The sequence below is a fragment of the Saccharomyces kudriavzevii genome (assembly GCF_947243775.1).
Source record: "Saccharomyces kudriavzevii IFO 1802 strain IFO1802 genome assembly, chromosome: 2".
NCBI classification, from domain to species: Eukaryota; Fungi; Ascomycota; class Saccharomycetes; order Saccharomycetales; family Saccharomycetaceae; genus Saccharomyces; species Saccharomyces kudriavzevii.
In genome coordinates this window covers 519,348-539,212 of record NC_079273.1, presented here as the reverse complement: position 1 = coordinate 539,212, position 19,865 = coordinate 519,348, and the positions used below count along the sequence as shown (strand labels likewise).

Below are 19,865 nucleotides of genomic sequence, written 5' to 3'. Positions count from 1 at the left end.
TTAAGCAAATACACTTATTCTTTCTTAGCTTGTCTAGCCGCCTTTTTCAAGGCTCTGATCCTAATGGATTTATGAAACGAATAATTAATGGTATTAACAATCTTCGAGTAAACGCCAAACAGTTCTGTAACTACAAATTGGTATACTGCGTGAGCCCAGTATGGTGTCATGGTAGCGTATCTGTCCTGCGAACCGCAGCGCCTTCCAACACTTTTCAAAGTAGATTTGACAAATTGTTGTGGGTTTGGAATCATTAAGGAAGATCTTCTAATTTTAGACATGGAGCTAGTAACCAAATATGAAATGATCAGTTGAACATCTATCCCATCATTGGATAGCTCACCGGCCAAAGAGTTAGACCAGCTCTGCAAGAATGACTTGGAGCCACTGTATGTAGCTAAAAGCGGGGTTGGAATTAAACCACCGAACGAACCCATGGTTAAGATTAAACCGCGATTGCCTGACTTTTTACCTTCAGCTTTCACAGTTTCTAGAATTCTTGGCACAATGATTTGTGTGATCAATAATGTAGCGGTGTTGTTGATGGTAATAATGTCTCTGAGTTCCTTTTCATCTGTTTCCAAAAATGGAACAGGAACGGAGTGCGATTGGCCCACGTTGTTAACTAAAACAGTAATTGGCAAGCGAGCGCACAACTCCTTGATGGATTCGTAGTTAGATACACTATCTTCTGCAATATCAATGGCCAGAATCTTCACTACAACTTGATATTTGTCTTCCAATTCTTTTTGTAAAGCCTCCAATTTCGATTGCGTTCTTGAGATCAATACCAAATTGAACCCGCGTTTGGCCATTTGCCTAGCAAATTCTTTACCGATACCATCACTAGCGCCAGTAACAACACAGTATTTACCGGTTTTAGCACCGTATTTGTCAAAACTGACTGCTGGTAGGACGAAAAGGTCGAAAATAAGAGCTAAAAATCTTAACGATAAGGTTGTACATTTCAAGACACCAAGCCCAAAAACAACCCATAAAACACCATTGAGACATTTGAATCTTTCACCAGCTTCTTGAAGCTGTTGCAAAAAAGACATTTCTTAAGCTATGCTGATAAAGAGTGATCGTTTTGAGGCCTATTACTATGTTTGATTCTTCTTAAAATTTCTTAAAAGGGTTGCAGTTTTAATAACGCTTGTCACCATGAAGGCTTCAAGAAAAAAGCGAAAAATAAAAAAGGGCCACCGAGAAAATAAGCGGAATACATAAACAAGACTGGTCCCGTATAGCTGCCGTTGGAAAAGAATTCCCAGCTTAAGAGATGTCCCTATGTAATCACTAACACTTGAAATGGTTCAAGTAAAAAAAAGTACAATAGTTTTATGACGAACAGATTGCTTATTTTTTTGAAATTTTGGGATTTTGAAGGAGAAAATGAAAAAACACTAAATGCTTGTTAAAAATCTATATATATATTCATTAATTCTAGGGTTGCAAAGTTTTTACAATTATAATAATATTATCAGTTGAAGGGTGTGTAAAGCGGGTACGGAACATTATACTTTTAAGAGTTGTATCATAAAAAATCGTTTGACTGTTCATCAGGCTGCATTGCGTCATCTGCATTTGCCCAGGCCGTCATATCTTTCAAGGCAATTAAGGAGTTAATCCTCTTTACTCTTTTTTCTTCCTCATCGATCAATTTTGTGATACGTTCGCATGCTTCAATCAGAATCGGAACATTCAGCGACTTTTTCCACAAGTTGTACTTGACAAAATTCCTCACGTCAGTTATTTTATCCAGATTTCTGATTTCTAAAACTGCTAAATTTGGAAATGAGTTCAAGGCAAAAAGAATGGGCAAGGAGTAATCCGTCAAAAGACGACAGGAATTTAAAGACAACCTTTCAACATTCTTCCCATTCAATCGAGCGAATTCCCAGATGCCGGCATCGTCGATATCACAGCCGGCAAACCCCACAGTTTGCACCTGAGTGTACTTGCCTAGTGCGACCAGTGAGACGCTGGTAATAATATTTCCGTGTCTATGTCTACCAATGTTGAAAGTTCTCAATTTTGGACAATTCAAAGCGATACAGACGACACCTGAATCACTGACGTTATCGCATGCCCTTAAGTCCAAGTGATTTAAATTTGGCAGATTTTGTGATAACCTCAATAAAAATTTATCGTCAATGTGTTTGTTACCTGGAATTACCAGCTTTTCAAGCTTTTGGAGACTATTAAACCAGTTTGAAGGGGGAGCTATTCTGGGACAGACATAAAATTCCAACCATTTCAAGTTTTGACATTCCATTCTGCTAGAAAGTTTCTCTATATCTGACTGTGTGAGTTGATGCAATTTGTGCAAGACAAAATGAGATGGTTTTATGACCTGATTACCTTCCTGAAAAGCTCTCAAAAAGTTCTCAAAACTATAAACATTCTTAAAGTGCAAGCTCTTGAAGAGGAAAGGTCTTGCTATGTTGAGCCATAACTTATTAACCATCATACAATTAAACAAGGTTCCTTGCTTGCTCTTTGTGTGTTTTATGAGCGGTGGAGCTTTTAGCTGCTGTGTCTGCGACCAGGCTTTTTTGGCCCTTTCCTCGTTTTTGTACATAAGCAAAGAGTGTTCATAAGATTGTGGATTTCTTCTCAGGCATGGTCTTTCTCCTGATATGTTGGCAGATTCTAAAGAAACCATCATTTTTATGATATTTTCTACGATCTCAGGAATTTCGAAGACTGCATGACTTCGTTGATGCTGAGTTATTAAGGGTTGAACCAATCTCAATTCCGAAAATTCCTCAACAAGAACATTCTTAATCTCTGTCGGCGTCACTATAGAAAGACTGGTTGCAGAAACAATTCTAGAGGAGGCCCATGCATTTTCGATGCCGCTGTTTTTTGATGGCGTAGCTTCTGGAGTAGAGATATACTCACTGCGTACTTTCTTATCGGGTGTAGTCTGTGAAATAGTATGAAGGAAACTTGGATCGGTTTCCAAAGATAAATCCGGTTTCGCCAGTTTCGCTTTGTCTGAGCTGCGTTTGCAATTATTTTGATAAAGATGACCTTTATATTTTCGCACAATATCTTTGAAAGGCTTTTTCATTTTAAGAGATGTGAAAGATGAGCTTGGTGACATCTTCTTCAGAGGCCTTGCGCATGGAGAATCGAAAGACTGGACGTCTCTACCTCTTTTAAAAGAGCCATTAGTGCTTATACGTTCTAATTTCATTTAATAGGTATGTCACCAAAATAAAGGGATAGTGGAAAAGTTATCAAACGAAGGTAACTATTTGTTCTTGAGAAAAGGAATGGATGGATATTAAACCAAAAAGGGATATTAAACAAATTTAAAGATTTAAAAAAGGATGGACGAGCACAAGTTCGAGAAGGGATAGACAGAAAAAAAATTGTGAAAAATATTGTTTTGTACAGTTAACACATGTAGATTTTGAAACTTTTGAACGCTCTTTCGTTATTCCCTTGGGCCTTACTTTTGTACTTCCAAATAAGGTGTATAGTCTGGAGGGCCCTTATAAAGAAGAGTTTCTATATATATATATATATATATACATATTTGTCCATGGCCATGCTCTTCTGCTTGCGCCTATCTGAAGATAATCAATCACTTGAAACAAACTTGAAGAATGAATACTGAACACGGGACAAGCATAAACATCCCCCATGACAAGGCGATACAAAAACACCAGCAGCAACAAGATGACTGATGAGACATCCTGAGTCCAGTAGAGGAAAAGGCGAGAAATTGAGGAACCTCAAAATCGAAGAGAACGGAAAATATTTTCCTCCCAATTAAGCTTTCTGTTACGGTTTAGGAAACTTCCACGGTGTCAAAATCGCCTTTTGTTTGTTTACTTCTGCAAGCCAGTGAAAATCCTGCGGACGACACCAAATAATGACCAGAGGCTGTTCAATTTTGCCCAGCAAAAAAAATTGCTGGAGAGAAATGAACGTATCTCAGCACAAAAAAACGCTTCGGGCGGTGCGCAGCAAAAAAATGAGAAAAAAACAGAAACAAATTTTAACATGGCCGCCGTGCCTGTTACGTACCCTGACTATTACGGTTAACAACCACTGCATCAAATAAGTATAAACAAACGCTTAACGGAGGTGAATAAAAAAGGGTAGCAACCACATCTGGCCATATTGTATACACTGACATCCTTCCACAAATAAATTTCCTTTATCCTACACGGCTAGTCCTTCGACAAAGGTTGAGCAATTGTTATCTAAACATAACCAACCCTTTATTATTATTTCTTTGAATTACAATAGTATGAGCAACCCTGCTGCACCTACCACTGATGTATTTATCAACATGTTTCCCTTTGTTTTGGCTCCTTCCTCCGGCCGTTCAGTGCGGGCTGGTTTGCCTCCGCGAAGGAAATAAAAAACACAGCAAAAAAGAGATGAAAAATTTGGAGACCACACTATAACAAAAAGATTCCCGTCTGATCCGCTTTCGCTTTCAGCAGAATTGAAAAGACAACAACCAGTTGATAAATACCATCATGAAATCCATTCAATACTTGCAGACTCGAGAAAAGCTGTGAGAATCGCAAACAACTCCGAAAAGTACGGCGGAAAAGGGCGTGACTACCTTCCTCCATTTGCTAATACATGGCAGTGGACTCTTGGAGTCGTAATGGGAGAAAAATATGCACCATAAAAGGGACTGATCAACGTGCTTTTCCTCATACTAAGCCCCTGCGGAAATTTCTGAACCGAATCACAGCCCCTCTCTCTCACACGCGCCTAGACCCTGCTTGTCGTCGTTTCTTATTTGAAGCGTTTAATCATTTTCTCTTATTCGTCCGTAGTACGTGAAAAAGAAACTTGGGGTACCATCAACATTTAAGTCATTGATGATCTAGCCCGCTACTTTATCTACTACGACACTGCACAAGCGCAGAGGATTCCCGATTTGATGGTCCATGATGATGACATATCGGGGTTTACATGATCTTTTTGTTTCTCCGAGGTGCTCCTTTCTTCTTTTTTTGTACGATTGTTCACGTGGGATGCACATAAGTGTAATGATAGCTCGTTGTACTCACATTTTGCTGATTTCGAATCCCACCAAACCTTGAGTTCATACGTAATACTATTGCAGGTTTATGCACACACCCCCTCGCAATAAAGTTTTTAAAACTTTCTTTTTCCATTCGATGCACTTGGTTACACATCAGTTGAGAGACGGTGCCCACCAGTGCAAATTGGAGATAGGAAAAATTAACATTTAGATGAACGTTTGGATATAAATACATGGGACTCACTTTACATCATCTTGAATTAATTATTTCAAGAATACATAAACTCTAAAGATACATTTTGTAAATAGTACCTAATATTTCTTTTCTTCTTTCGTTATTATTCCTTTTCCAAAGTTTCCCTTTCCAGCAAGATATGGGCAAATTTGAACAAAAAGAAAGGGACAGACTCAGCACTTTTAGCTTTCCTAATACAGGCAGTCAATCTAGCACCTCTATAAAATCACTCGGTAGCCCACTTTACGGACGTTTCAGCTCGCTCTCTTCAACCGAATCTCAGTTTGATAGTGGCAAACAACCACGTGAGTATGAAAAGGATTTCTATTTTGAGGAGTCTCATGGTGAAGCTTTATTTAACCAGTTAAAAACTTATTCCTTTCCAGGCGACAAGGATGGAGTAAAGACGAGAAGGAACTCTTCCATATGTCCGAAAAAACCCAACGCAATATCGCCTTTAAGAATAGAAAGTAACGAGTACTCATCACACTCGCATTTCCACTCATTGCCACACGAACATACAAAGCAAGTAGGACGAAGGAAGAGCTACCACAGGAAAAGTCACGCAATCTCGTTTAGCAGGTCTTGTAAACCGGATTTCATTGACGAGTACGATTCCATCTCAAGTACAAGCTTTAATTCAAGAAAAACTTCAATAGCGAGCTCTTACTTGGACAAAGCATGTCACTCCTTACCAGACACTTCATATACTCACCAAGAATCTCCCAAAAGCACAATAATAAACACTAATGAACAATTAAGAAGAAATGCACGTGGAAAGTTTGGAAGTTTAAAAGAATTTGCCGAAAGAAATCACATCAACGTTGAGGGCAAGGTGTTTGCTCATAAATTGGAAACTGGAGACATATTGCAACCACTAATTGATCTGGATATTGACAATGAATGACTGGATCATTCGTCACGCATTTTTTTTTTTTTCGATACACAAAAGGACTTAAGTTTAGTTTTGATAATGTTTTAAATAAGAATAAAAAACAAACATGTAAAAATATTTAATTTCATTGTTTTATACAGTTAGGATTATACTATTATGCTGGGATTATTACGCTTCAATGCGCCAGATAGTCGACTTTACCGAGTTTTTGAGTTCGACGCCAGGTTCTCGCGAATAGAAAAAGGAAAAAGAAAACAAACGGAAACTCGTTTCAAATATAGTCAATAATACAAACTATAGTTATCAAAGGCTACTGATTGAACTGACGGACTTGGAAAGTCAACGATGGATTGGGCAATCAGAGCAGCTAGGAAGAAAACCCAAAGAAAACCAGGGTCGACTCGTTCAATCATAGAAACCCTCGATGACCTAAATAATATAACAACGGATGCACATATAGGAATCAATCATCGATTACATGAGAGTAATGAGTGGTTGAAAAAGAGTGTATATATGAGCAAGGTCAAGCCTGAAGGGAAAAAAATGGAAGAATGCTTAATGAGCCCTGAAAACACGCATAACAGAATGAATGTACAATTTGAAGTAGAACAGGATTATGACCTTTCTGTTTCACGTAATAATTCCTCAAAAGATGTAACCAACACACCCAGAAATATTTTACATAACGACAAAAGCATAACACCCAAATCACTCCGGAGAAAGGAAATCACGGATGAAATGAATAAGTTCAGTATCCATGATACTCATAAAAGTCCAATTGAGCCTTTAAATATCGTTAAAACAAGTGTTAATGAGAACGATAAATCTTCGCCATGGTCACCCTATAAAGTAGAAAAGGTTCTAAGGGAATCATCCAAGGCATCGGAATCGCCACTAAATTTGAAAAGGTCCGATAATCAGGCTTGGGCGGCTAAAGAAGAGGTAGGGAATGAAGCTATATCCTGCGTTTCAAAGAAGGTTGATCCACCAAAAGCGAGACCGCCACCAACTTCTGAGACAGTAAGATCACAAAGAAGATCTAATATGTTTATTCCACTGCCGAACAAAGATCCTCTTATTGTTCAACACATTCCCCCAATAAAATCTTCAGGATCAATAACAAAACTTAGAATAGCGAGGAAGTCGCCCTCTGTATTGAAGAAGAAATCAGGGATGAATAGTCCTATTGCGAAAGCTATGGAGATTAATGATACAGCGGAATCTACAAAGGCATCTAGCGTTTTTGACAGACTGTCATCTATACCAACGAAATCGTTTGAAAAAAAGATATCTCGTGGAAATGCTAAATACTCTTCTTCATCAATAGATTTATCAGGCTCTCCCATGAGAAAGGTTTCCCAAAACTTCAAGCCAGCCAACTCTACTGACACTGACATGCAGGAGGCACTGAGGGATATCTTTTCAGTAAAGGAGAAGATTAGTAAAAACAAGTCACCCAAGGCAAAAAATTCTCGAAAATCCTCTATTCCGAGATTTGATAAAAATTCTTTAAAATCAGCAACACACAAAAAGCTGGCCATCATTGTAGAACAGAAAAAAAAGCATAGTAGCACTTACCAAACTGACTCAAAACCGTCTAGTACGTCACCAATGAAAATAACTATCAATTCAAACTCACCATCCAGAGATATTAAGAACCGTTATCAAAGCCCCGTGAGGGGTTACTTGAGACCAACTAAAGCATCTATCTCGCCGAATAAGAATAAAACTACAGCGAGTGCTCAATCGCCACATCACTTAAGGGCTAACGAGAAATTTTTAAAAAAATTGTCACCCAATATCGCAGATGTTTCTAAGCCGGAGTCACGTAAGTCCAAGAATTACAGACTTACAAACCTGCAATTGCTTCCACCAGCGGAGGCAGAAAGGGGTGATTTGAAGAAAAAATTTGATAAAAGGTTGTCAGGGATTATGAGATCTCAACAAGAACATTATCGACGTAAGCAAGAAAAGCAAAAAAGGATGTCACATTTGGAACAAGACTTGAAAAAACAAACAAGTTTCAGCAATGATCACAAAGAAGCTCGTCTAAATGAATCATTGGCGCCATTTAATGGTCATGTGCGGAATACCAATAACAAAAACACTGGGTTTAGCACTGAAAATATCCTTGCCACAATCAATACAGTCGATCATCGAGAAGTAATCGGCAATGTGGCCCCAAAACTGGCCTCTATCAATGATTCTTTACCCGAGATAAATACGGACTCAGAAGATGAGGCTAGTGTAACCTTAGCAGCATGGGCAAAATCACCATATCTACAAGAGCAGTTAATAAGACAGCAAGATATCAATCCTCAAACTATCTTTGGACCCAGTCCACCCTTACACACTGATGAAATTTTTCCGAATCCAAGACTAAACAGGTTGAAACCACGTCCAATAGCGCCCAAAAGGCCTTGAAGCAAATCAATACCAAAAAAAAAAATCAAACTCATCGATATAGATTAGAACACACCTTACCAAACGCAACCTTTCTGTTCAAATATTCATATATCTTTCACTTTTTTCTTTTTCCTTCTCGCTTTCTCTACTTATGTTTATAACTTTGCATTACATACTTCTCATTTTTGACACTTCACATGAATCTTCTCTCCAACGCTTTTTGTTTATCCCACTTGGAAATCCACTCTTCGCTCTCAACCTTTGGTACAATATAAATTTTCAAAGCGTTATCGAATATCGGTACGTCTGGCGTTTCTTTCTTCAAGATGTCGTGAAATGTCACTTTCTTACCGGCTTTGATCAAACCACCAGATTTTGTTTCCATAAATGCCAACACTTTCTTTGCAATGAAATTCTGTTTACCTTCCTTCTTGAACCTTTCTTGTGGCCCATCTATAACCAGGTCAATAAGTTCCTGTAATGTAGTCAGCTCACTTACTTCACCTACAAAGTCAAATTCATCTTGCGTAGGATACATGATTAAAGCTGGATAAATTAATTGGGACTCAAAGTCCATTGGTTCCTCTAACCTTATTTTACCTTCATTCAATAACTCCACTGGAGAGTGAGTTTTAATGTTGGTTATATTTCTTAATGTCATTGCACTTTCTAACATAATTGTTTTGTTTTCATGTTCTTGAGCTTCTCTTTGCTTTTTCTCCTCTTTTAGCTTGAGTTCTTGCTCTTTTTTCTCGATTACTGATAACATATTCAAAATTGACTTGTTCTCTGGGTCGATCCTTTGGTTAGCAAATAGTGCCGCTGATTTAGCCTCCTCCAGTTTGTTCAACTGAAAAAAAGCCTTACTTGTACGATAGTAACACTTGGTATTTTTGGGATTAATACTCAAAGCTTTGCTGCAGTCTTCGATGCACCTTCTGTAGTTTTTTAACTCCAACTCACATGCGGCTTTGTTAGCAAATAGTGATTCATTTATAAATTTATCTTCACATTCCACGTTTAAACCCTTTATGTAAAGTTCTCTTGCATCTTTAAATCTCTTCGCCTTATATAGTTCATTACCTTGTTTCTTAAAGCCTCCAGCGATTTCATGTGGTTCACCTTCATAGGCTAATGCTTTTAAGGCTTCTAGCTCCACATTTTCACCACCAGCACCGTCTGTTTCATCTAATTTGGTCATAAAGAAAGGCATTCTGTTCATTTCCCTTAGAATCTCATCAGATGTTTTATCTTTAAATTCGGACAGTTGAGGTGGCAGTTCAGGATCACCTGGTCCTGGCACATACTTTTGAGGTTTTTTATATTCACCGCTTGGGTTAGCAGAGCTCATATTTCTTACAAATCAATCGGCTCTTTCGTTCGGTTGTGAGAGAAAGTCGATACTACGGTGCTGCCTTTAGCTAAATATTTGCTGTATAATCAAGCTCATCGCTTTTGAAGTGTGTCGAGAAATTGTCATTTTTTTCTTCTTTTTTTCAAATTTCTCATCGCGCCATTAAATATGAGGTAAAAAGGTTATATTTTCAATTATACTAGTATATAAACAACTAGCTTTGATAGCAGCATTGTAGCCATCCAAGCATAGTTTCAAATGCATGTACGAATATTTTTAGATTTGAATCTCCAACTCACTATTTTTATGAAAAAATTCAAGGGCATAGATCTTGGTTCAACGATGTGTCTGTCCTCTTGGTACCGCCTGTAGGTGGCTAAATTTGACCGTCATCATCAATAGGAGCCAAAGCCCCTGTTTCATACGAGCTTGTACGCAAAATAGTCTCATTAAGCGCCACTTAATACCTAGAGTTGTAGGCCTTGAGCGTGAAAATCGCTTGCGATGCCGTCCTCCATTCGACCCCCAGTAGTGGTCTCTTCTGAACCCTTGCTGACCGCGAGAAAAACTTTTTTTAGTGCTTGAAAATTTTTCAGAAGAAAAAAAAATTTTGAACTTAAATTATGTATGCAAAAAACGACACAGTTCAGTGAGGAAAATCACAAATATTGGTAGCAAAGGGACAGTAAATTGCGAGCCAATTAAAACTTCATCTCAACCAATACAACGCTTATAGAATTTGCACGCAGAAGTTTCACAAACAAACCAAAAAATGGATCAAGAAAATGAAAGAAACATCTCCAGGTTATGGAGAGCATTTAAAACAGTAAAAGAAATGGTCAAAGACAGAGGGTACTTCATCACCCAAGAAGAAGTGGAACTGCCATTGGAAGATTTCAAGGCCAAGTACTGTGATTCCATGGGTAGACCACAACGTAAAATGATGTCATTCCAGGCAAATCCAACTGAAGAATCTGTATCGAAGTTTCCAGAAATGGGATCTTTATGGGTAGAGTTTTGTGACGAACCTTCCGTTGGTGTAAAGACAATGAAAACTTTTGTTATACATATCCAAGAAAAAAACTTCCAAACAGGCATCTTTGTTTACCAAAATAATATCACACCAAGTGCAATGAAATTAGTACCTTCTATACCACCAGCCACCATTGAAACATTTAATGAAGCTGCCTTAGTGGTCAACATTACCCACCACGAATTGGTTCCAAAACATATCAGGTTGAGCACTGATGAGAAGAGAGAGCTATTGAAAAGATACAGATTGAAAGAATCCCAATTACCAAGAATCCAAAGAGCTGATCCTGTGGCCTTATACTTGGGTTTGAAAAGAGGGGAAGTAGTCAAAATTATAAGAAAGAGTGAAACCTCGGGTCGTTATGCCAGTTACAGGATCTGTATGTAAATCGACAGCTTGGTTCTACTTCTTTACAAACGATAGCAAAAATTAACAAAGTATATGTACAATTAGTCTAAATAAACCGCAATAAACCAATCATAAATAAGAGAATTCAAGAAAGCATGATTTTTCTATGTGATTTAAAGAAGTTACATGATTAGAATGAAAACCCAGAACCTCGTCTATATTTGTCACTCAACTGCTAGTCTTGCACAAAGTATTACATCAGTGGTACCTTTCCACCATGTCATGTCTTTTAGATTAACTGACTGGGTTGGGCTGACCTCAGTGCCTGATTTGCCCAGAAATGTCGACCCAATAGTTACTATGAGACTATTGATGATATCACCTCTCAGCAACAATTGATTTATCAAGTTGGCTCCTCCTTCAACCATAATTGACCTTATATTAAAATCTTCTTTTAGTATTTCGAACAACATCCTCCAATCGACTTGTTGCGTGGCCTCGTCTACTGGACATATTGCATAATCCACGTGTTCCTCTTTCATAACAGGGCCACTTGTGACAACAACGATTGGTGGCTTGCCTTGTCCCTTGTCGAAAAGCTCTTGCATTTTTGAACCATTAAACTTCCATTTTTGCTTTATATCTAAAATTATTGGCCTAGGAGAACTTGCGACCGAATGGGAGCCCCATTTGCAATTTAGACCAGGATTGTCAATTAGCACCGTCCCACTCCCTATAAGTATTCCGTCATGATGATATCGCAGATAATGTGTCATTGTTTTCGTCTCAGGGTGTGAAATAGTGGTTCTTATTCCAGGACCCTTCGATATTCGCGCGTCCAGCGATTGAGCATACGTCAAAGTGACAAAAGGCAGACTGATACGTTCCTTATTGGCTGCATTTGGTAGATAATTTCGCAAGAATTGCGGGAGATCATCACACAAGGGCACCAAAGACATTGTTCCAAAAATAAAAGAGTAGAGAAAGGAAAAATTGGTAAGATGAGGCTGCAATATGTACGGTTGTTTTCACAATGGGGCTAACATCAATGTTAATAGGTTTGCGAAAAAAATCCGTTTCTTCATCTCTCTCTCTGTCTTATTTTTTCTTTTACGAAATTTTGCCGATATCAGCTAGTCTAAGAACAAATAAGTTTGTTTGTATTATGTGGTGTTATATAAATGAATATTCATTTTCTTCATGGTCTTTGCCATGGCTACCTGTATTGCCAAATTCAATGTTCTTGGCTCTTGTGACCTTATAGCGACTGTTATCATAAGATTTTTTTGGTTTCTCAACAGATCTATGATTCTTGGTTTTTAACTGCTTTTCTTCTGTATTTAAGGTGATTTTATATTTGGTATGTCTATCTTTATCTTTTCGCATTGCTGCAAACCTGTTTGCTTCATGTTCTTCCAGCTCTCGCTGCTTAGCAAGCTGTGAACTTCTATGCTTCTGTTTACGCACGACTTGTCTCTCAATCCATCGCTGTCTCTCCTTTTCTGTATCAAACTCATCGTCATCATTAAGAAGCATACATTGCCTGATCAGCTCCTCGTTGGTGCTGTAGTTGGTGTCAACCCGCAGCTTCATAGTTTCATCGTTCTTTGCCACTTGGTTAGCTTTCTCAATTTTTTTCATCACGATTTCTTTCTTTCTTTGTCCTGCAGGTTTTTCACAACGATCATCATGTGTTTGATCGATGGTAACGGCTTGATGCTGCTTATTCGTCTTTTTCTTCAAAAATACAGGCCTACGTAAAGGTATCATATCTTCATTCTCACTTGAACTGCTGTCATCACTACTCTCTGTATTTTCGGATCTCGCCCCACTTTCACTCTCATCGGATTCCCTGCTAACCTTGACAGTGTCATTCCTTGGTGAATCTTCCAGACTTTTGGCAACTCGATTATACCCTTTTACCGAAGCCAATTTCTTCGATACATATGTGTTTTCCGCTGAATGTTCTTCATCTGCTGAAGAGCTTTCATCTTGGGAGCTTGTATAATGTCTCCTCTTGAAATGCCTAAAACTCATCGTAACCTATGCTAATTTTGAGTCACCAACAAAATCTAACAGTGGTACTTCAATCAATTAATTTCTTATTGAAACTGATGATGTAAATGTTTACCTAATTTAAAATATATGGCAAAACGGTGTATTTACAAAAGATAAAAATGAAACAATGAAAAACAGGAAAAAAACCTGACCGGGACAAAGTTAATTAGGAACACGGCGGAAAGGTCCTCAAAAACATGGAATGTTAAACAGCAACCCCTTCTAACCACAAGATACTCCTTGTTATATGAGGTTTATAAAATAAATGAAATTGTTTCAAAATATATACTTGATAAGCTACTTTACCAGCGGACTATATGATGCTGGAGAATCACATTTACCGATTTTGAACTTTACCAGCTTTGATATTTCTTGATGCAACGGACTTTCTCAGGAAATGGAAGCATAGGTTCTTCGGGAACTATCAGGTGCTCCACAATGGAAGGGACGATAACTGGCGTTACTCTCCCCAGCCAGATTAAGGTATTAGAGTTTTGCAAATAGATTTGAACATTCGCTGCAAACTTATGACCACCGACATGATTAACAAACGCAATTTTAACGCCATCTGGCCTATAATCAGAATTATCCCTGTATAGACCATGCTCTTGTAATTTACCATCAAACACCCTTTTTAAATATGGGGCGGTAATCCCACATCTTTTGTCTCTTGTGGTATGTGAGCATATGAAGACAAATGCACGTTCACGTGCTACTGATATATTTGGCCGTGTTTCTAGCAACTTCTCCCTCGAGACAGTATTGTTCAATAAAGCAGGGACCAAATCGTCCAAGGTTTCCGCGACGTTATCCGACTTAAGACCGTTCAGCCAGATGAAATAAGGGAGGACAAGAACATTGTTCTTGGTTCCCCGCATAACTTGTATATCCATGATATCTTTAGGTAGAGAAGAAACCGCACAATTTAACGTCTTTCCTGTACCCACGTTCGAATATTTGTCGGAGTTACTGTTACACCATTGGGAGATTTTGTACTGCACAGATCCTGGATCCTCTAAGCAAGCATCATGCTGCCAATCTACTTGAGATGTAGGCACAACAAAGTGAATTTTTGGTGTCTTAGATGAATTTAATAAGGGAGTTTCGTGTTCAATCTTTAGTTTGGCAAAGGCCTGCTCTCCCTCATCAATTTCTATTTTACAATCACCAGTACAATCGTGCTGATCAGCGCCGTCATCACCTGAACATATTTTGATCGACTGAGAAATTTCTTTTCTTCCCTTCGTCGTCAATTGTGAAGCTTCATCACCACTTTTTTGTTTAAAAATATTCAGAAAAGCCATACTACGCAACGTACAACTAGCTACCTTTGTCCTGGCCGCCTCTTCCCCCGTCCGAATATATTCAACAACTTCTCTTCTTATACTTCGAGGAGAAAAAAAGTTAACACGCTCTGTTCCCTTTTATTTAGAATTCCAGTTTCACGTTCATTGTGCACTCTCAACAATATAAATATAATGCATTTTCATTATCACGAATAGAACTCTTTCCCTCTCCCGTACACTTACTTGGGAGGAAGCTTTAAGCCCTTACTTCCATTTTTATTTCCGCTTTTATTTCCATTGAACCCTGATTGAACCTTTTTTTTTGTTTTTTGAGTTCATTGTTACCCCGGAAAAAATTACAATGACCTCTAAAATTATGACAAATGCCCTAAAGGGCCCACGTTTTCGATCCGACCCTGCTCTGCCAGAAAATGTTGATTTTTCATATACTTTTCAGCCACTGCTGAAACTCCACTTTAAATAAAGTTAAACTTTATATCTCAGACGTCTTTTTCCAGAGTAAACATTGTACATAGATTCAAAAGGAATTTTGGAAATGGACACGGACTCAGGTTTTACAAGTGGTCATGAAACTATGAATGAGGCGAAAAAGTTAACATACGAATGGGCTAGTAATAGCCAGCAGCATGTTCACAGAGCCGACAATACCGGAAGTTTGTTGGGCTCTACTGTCCCTATAATCCCCCCAGTATTATCGAATTTCCCGTCTGCTATGAGCGGTACTACTATGTCGCCTCAGTTGAGCCCTTTTCCGGATCACCGTTCGAGACAGCACGCTTTGGCGCATATGATGCCTGCCGATAAGAATTTTCTGGCGTATAATATGGAGTCTTTCAAAAGCAGAGTAACCAAAGCCTGTGATTATTGTCGGAAGAGAAAGATTAGGTGTACAGAGATTGATCCGACTTACGGTAAGTGTGGAAACTGTATCAAATACAATAAAGATTGTACCTTCCATTTTCATGAAGAACTGAAAAGAAGACGGGAAGAGGCTTTGAATAATAAAGAGACTGGGAAGTCGGTTAAGAAGCCCAAGTCGGATAAGGAAAATGCATTGGAAGACGAGGTTTTTGATGTTACTGCGCCATCGAGCAATACTTCTTCTACGGATAGTCCACCCAAACTACAGAAGTCCACTTCGTCACAAGAAAATGCGGAGGTTTTTCCCGCCAGAAGAACAAGTGACAGAGAAGAAGATTTATTAGATCTTCTTCCTATCGATAAAGAAATTCTTGAAAAAATCGAACTCAACCATACAAAGGTTTCCGGTAAAGTTTTTGTATTGGAAGAAATATGTAAAAATATGAAGGAAACGATAGAAAAACTAGCTGAAGATACCAAGATTAACCTTGTTGATAAAGAGTATATCAAGCGTCCTAGAAGAAAGCAGTATTCTAAGGCTTTATTAACGAAGCAAAAAATGTTTCGCTTCCGACAAAACATTTCGTCACATTTATCTGACGAGGAATTTCTTTCGCCACTGAATGATATGTTTACAACAACTTTCAAATACTCTATTTTGCAAACGAAAATGGCACTGGATTTCTCTTTCCGATCCGCTTCATCTCCATCCAACGATAATATTTTGTACCCTTTGCCTCGTTTAGCGATTGCAAAGCGCCTGCTTGAAAACATAAAATGTCCATCCTTGGCTTCTCTCCTTCATATAATCGATATAGACCAATGCCTGGAAATCGCCGACACGCACTATGATTCCACCAAAGGAAGATTACCTCCATCACAAGCTTTTCTGCTTAATATCTGCTTGTGTCTTGGAGCCACCGTGACTAATTTCAAAGAGAAGCAAGAGCTAATCGATGAAGGCAATCACGAAATATATTATTTTGAGAAGTTTGAGCTGTGGAGGTTGAGATCATTCACATTTCTTAATTCAGTCTACTATTACCATAAATTATCTGTGGCGCGCGCGGACATGACGGCATTGAAAGCATTGCTTTTGCTAGCGAAGTTTACTCAGCAAAAAATTAGTGCTTCATCAGCAGTCAAAGTACTTTCCGTAGCGATCAAAGTTGCTTTGGATTTACGACTCAATTTGCACTCTACTTATGAGGATTTAGAGCTCGATGAGATTCTTAAAAGAAGACGTTTGTGGTGTTACTGCTTTTCAATAGACAAATTCTTTTCTGTAGTGTTATCAAGGCCACCATTCCTCAAGGAGGAAAATACTGATGTTTTGACAGATGAAAGTTATGTCGAACTATTCAGGGATAAAATCTTACCGAACTTCCCTAAAAATTATGATGATGCACAATTAGAAAAGTTAGATGATGTTATATCAGTCGTAAACCTGCTGGCGAATCGCCTTGAGTATACGCCATACATTCAGTCATATTTTTTGTCAAGGTTATCTCTTATAGAGTCCCATATATATTACGCATGTTTTTCCATCAGAACTACCCTTGATGATACACTCGATGAAATTATTGATAACGTGTTGGAGAACTGGAGATCATTAGACAGGATGCGAGATGATTTGCCCATCATGCTGTCACTAGAAAATTATAAGCAGAATATGAAAATTTTATCTCTGAAATCCCCAGAGTTGGACTTTGAGATAAATTGTTGCACTACTATACTTCTACATCTCAGATGGTATCACCAAAAGATAACGCTTAGTCTGTTTGTAATATCCATCATTAGGGACAATTTGGATCAGCGTGAAAGTTCTCGGCATGATATAGCCGAAATTATTAGGACATCAAAATTAAATTTCAAACAAAGCTGTATAGAAGTTCTGAACATTTTGAAGGATTTCGAATATTATCCCACTGTCCAAAACGAATTTCTGTATTTTTCTCTCACGACGATTTTTTCGATGTTCCTGTACCTGTCAGAGAGTATGGCAAATGATGAAAATGCTCTGGAAACTGGTTATATAATTGAGCTATTAAGGGATACGCATGCCCGCATGCTTGGACCTGAAGAACATTATCTTTCCATACACAATCTGAAATGGCAAACATCTCTTTTCTTTTACACCTTTTTTCTACGAAGTACAATGGAAAAGTTTAACCTTACAAGCGAATATGCAGAATTTTATGCATTTGACTCAAATTATTATGAGGCTATCCTTGACAAATTGGTCAAGCATGCAAGAAACTCAAAAGATGATATGGTAGAGCTTTTAAAAACTTCATTCATAAATAAAGAGAAGATGGCTGCATTCGGGAGTTTTGTTACAGAAGATCAAGAAAAAAGGAAAGTGTCCTTCAATCTTTTCAATCAAATAACCGTTCAAGATTTGAACTTTCTGCAACTTTCAGGCATCCCAAAATTATGGGGAGATAGTACTCTGGGTCCTAGCAAAGATTCAAATGATAGTAATCAGAAGAACGCTAACAACAACAAGAACAACAAGAACAACAAGAACAATGATGATGATAGTAGTAATGACAATAATAATAAAAAAAATAATGATGACAATGATGACGACGCTGATGACGATAATAATGACAATAATGATGATGATAATGATAATGATAATAATGATAGTAATTATAACGATAATAGTAATAACTATAAGAATAAAAATAATGATGATGGTGATAATGATGATGATAATTATGATAGGTCTTTATTCCCAACAGGTTTCACCTCACCTCTTGATGGTGCATGTTGTGAGCAAGCAATGAATGAAGAGGATGAAGATGAGAAGTCAAACAAATTATTCGAAAAGATCGAGGAGCATTTAGAGCACGGTGTATTTTTTTATGATCGGGACTTTTTTTTCAAGAATGTATGTGCAAAAATGTGATAATACAAGGGGCACCCAAATACTATAATTATACTTACATTTATTTAAGTATGTATGTATGTATTTTCGAACATCCTAGAACTTTGAAAAGAACGTTCGTAAAGTAGGTAATTTGCATGAGACGGTCAAATAGTAATTTCCTTTGACCAGGAAAATTTGAGGAAACAAATAGGCAGGTAGAAAGCATGAAAAAGATATAGATTGCCTTAGTACTTCAAGTTGTCCAGGTTTGGCCCATTTCCAGTGAATTCTGGGAGAATGGCCGCAAATGGCTCATCGATGAATCTCACAGGGTATTTTTCACCAAAGTCGTTCAATTCTTGCAGTTCATCCTTTGTCAAACAGGAAAATTCAATACTAGAGGAGATTCTTACTGGATTCAAAGATCTTGGAATTACAATAGTGCCTTGTCTTATGTGGTAAGAAATCAATACATCATTACCTGTTAAATTGTATTTTTCAGTAAGCTTCTTGACTAGTGGGATTTTCAAGTTAGGTGCACCGTTGGATCCTAATGGAGAATACGCTGTTAACAGGATATCGTGCATAAAGCAGAACTTTCTCATTGCCATCTGTGGTAAATGAGGATGAGTTTCTACCTGGTTGACAGTTGGCTTGACTCTGCATTCCTTGATGAGACGCTCCAAGTATTCAATCGAGAAATTTGAAACACCGATGGCTCTAATACGATGATCATTAGGATCAAGGTAAATTTTTTCCAGCTGCTTGTAAGTCTCCAACCAGTCACCGTTGGAAGCGTACATTGTTTTTCCAGAATCATCCACTGGAGTCTTTACCAATCCGCTGAGTCCTTTAGGGTCCTTGACCTTTTCAAAACATAATGGCCAATGTTGTAAAAACAAGTCAACGTAGTCTAGGCCTAATGCCTTCAAAGATTCATTCAAAGATCTGTCTACTTCATCCCACAGGACGGGCCATACTTTTGTGGTTATGAAAAGATCTTCCCTTTTGATAGATCCATCTTCCAATAACTCTTTGATGGCTTCGCCCACAAATGGCTCTGTCTCGTAAGCCCAAGCGGTATCGATGTGTCTGTATCCGGCCTTGATGGCAGCCTTAACAGCTTGTTTAGTTTCAGCCAGTTTTTCATGAGGATTTGCTGTCCCTAGACCCAGAGCCGGGATGCGAACTCCATTGTTGAGTGAGAAATATATTTCCGTAGTCTTTGGATGTAACATTTTTTCGACGATGCTTTCCGTTGATGTTGTATCGGAAGACATGATACAAATTGAGACAAGATATTATTATCAATGAAGGATCAAGTTATGGCAAATAAGTCCAGATTTTTGGTATCCCTCTTTCCTTTTTTTCACCCTTTGTATTGCTAAAAAGCGTGCTTTATATATTACGGTCTTTTTTCAAGGCGGGGGTAGGGGTAGAGCGGAGTATGGCGGTTTTAAAGCGGTC

At 38.1% G+C, this 19,865-nt stretch overlaps 11 protein-coding genes across 11 annotated transcripts; 4 read left to right on the top strand and 7 right to left on the bottom strand.

Moving 5' to 3' along the window:
* Positions 1 to 14: 14 nt before the first annotated feature.
* On the bottom strand, positions 15 to 1,058 carry IFA38 (ketoreductase; the record flags this gene model as incomplete). The annotated part of the gene is made up of 1 exon (XM_056229581.1): positions 15 to 1,058. The coding sequence occupies one exon, from the start codon at positions 1,056 to 1,058 to the stop codon at positions 15 to 17; it is 1,044 nt and encodes a 347-aa protein (XP_056086147.1).
* Positions 1,059 to 1,537: 479 nt separating this feature from the next.
* Positions 1,538 to 3,205, bottom strand: AMN1 (Amn1p; the record flags this gene model as incomplete). The annotated part of the gene is made up of 1 exon (XM_056229570.1): positions 1,538 to 3,205. One exon carries the CDS (start codon positions 3,203 to 3,205, stop codon positions 1,538 to 1,540), a length of 1,668 nt encoding a protein of 555 aa, XP_056086146.1.
* A 2,195-nt stretch (positions 3,206 to 5,400) lies between these two features.
* ICS2 (Ics2p) lies at positions 5,401 to 6,168 on the top strand (the record flags this gene model as incomplete). The annotated part of the gene is made up of 1 exon (XM_056229559.1): positions 5,401 to 6,168. One exon carries the CDS (start codon positions 5,401 to 5,403, stop codon positions 6,166 to 6,168), a length of 768 nt encoding a protein of 255 aa, XP_056086145.1.
* A 333-nt stretch (positions 6,169 to 6,501) lies between these two features.
* SLI15 (Sli15p) lies at positions 6,502 to 8,580 on the top strand (the record flags this gene model as incomplete). The annotated part of the gene is made up of 1 exon (XM_056229548.1): positions 6,502 to 8,580. One exon carries the CDS (start codon positions 6,502 to 6,504, stop codon positions 8,578 to 8,580), a length of 2,079 nt encoding a protein of 692 aa, XP_056086144.1.
* Positions 8,581 to 8,755: 175 nt separating this feature from the next.
* Positions 8,756 to 9,913, bottom strand: CNS1 (HSP70/90 family co-chaperone CNS1; the record flags this gene model as incomplete). The annotated part of the gene is made up of 1 exon (XM_056229537.1): positions 8,756 to 9,913. One exon carries the CDS (start codon positions 9,911 to 9,913, stop codon positions 8,756 to 8,758), a length of 1,158 nt encoding a protein of 385 aa, XP_056086143.1.
* A 775-nt stretch (positions 9,914 to 10,688) lies between these two features.
* On the top strand, positions 10,689 to 11,336 carry RPB5 (DNA-directed RNA polymerase core subunit RPB5; the record flags this gene model as incomplete). The annotated part of the gene is made up of 1 exon (XM_056229526.1): positions 10,689 to 11,336. One exon carries the CDS (start codon positions 10,689 to 10,691, stop codon positions 11,334 to 11,336), a length of 648 nt encoding a protein of 215 aa, XP_056086142.1.
* A 185-nt stretch (positions 11,337 to 11,521) lies between these two features.
* RIB7 (2,5-diamino-6-(ribosylamino)-4(3H)-pyrimidinone 5'-phosphate reductase) lies at positions 11,522 to 12,256 on the bottom strand (the record flags this gene model as incomplete). The annotated part of the gene is made up of 1 exon (XM_056229515.1): positions 11,522 to 12,256. One exon carries the CDS (start codon positions 12,254 to 12,256, stop codon positions 11,522 to 11,524), a length of 735 nt encoding a protein of 244 aa, XP_056086141.1.
* Positions 12,257 to 12,470: 214 nt separating this feature from the next.
* Positions 12,471 to 13,334, bottom strand: SPP381 (U4/U6-U5 snRNP complex subunit SPP381; the record flags this gene model as incomplete). Its single annotated transcript, XM_056229504.1, has 1 exon — positions 12,471 to 13,334. One exon carries the CDS (start codon positions 13,332 to 13,334, stop codon positions 12,471 to 12,473), a length of 864 nt encoding a protein of 287 aa, XP_056086140.1.
* A 374-nt stretch (positions 13,335 to 13,708) lies between these two features.
* On the bottom strand, positions 13,709 to 14,659 carry APD1 (Apd1p; the record flags this gene model as incomplete). Its single annotated transcript, XM_056229493.1, has 1 exon — positions 13,709 to 14,659. One exon carries the CDS (start codon positions 14,657 to 14,659, stop codon positions 13,709 to 13,711), a length of 951 nt encoding a protein of 316 aa, XP_056086139.1.
* Positions 14,660 to 15,197: 538 nt separating this feature from the next.
* Positions 15,198 to 18,437, top strand: TBS1 (Tbs1p; the record flags this gene model as incomplete). The annotated part of the gene is made up of 1 exon (XM_056229481.1): positions 15,198 to 18,437. One exon carries the CDS (start codon positions 15,198 to 15,200, stop codon positions 18,435 to 18,437), a length of 3,240 nt encoding a protein of 1,079 aa, XP_056086138.1.
* Positions 18,438 to 18,643: 206 nt separating this feature from the next.
* Positions 18,644 to 19,678, bottom strand: ARA1 (D-arabinose 1-dehydrogenase (NAD(P)(+)) ARA1; the record flags this gene model as incomplete). Its single annotated transcript, XM_056229470.1, has 1 exon — positions 18,644 to 19,678. One exon carries the CDS (start codon positions 19,676 to 19,678, stop codon positions 18,644 to 18,646), a length of 1,035 nt encoding a protein of 344 aa, XP_056086137.1.
* Positions 19,679 to 19,865: the final 187 nt, after the last annotated feature.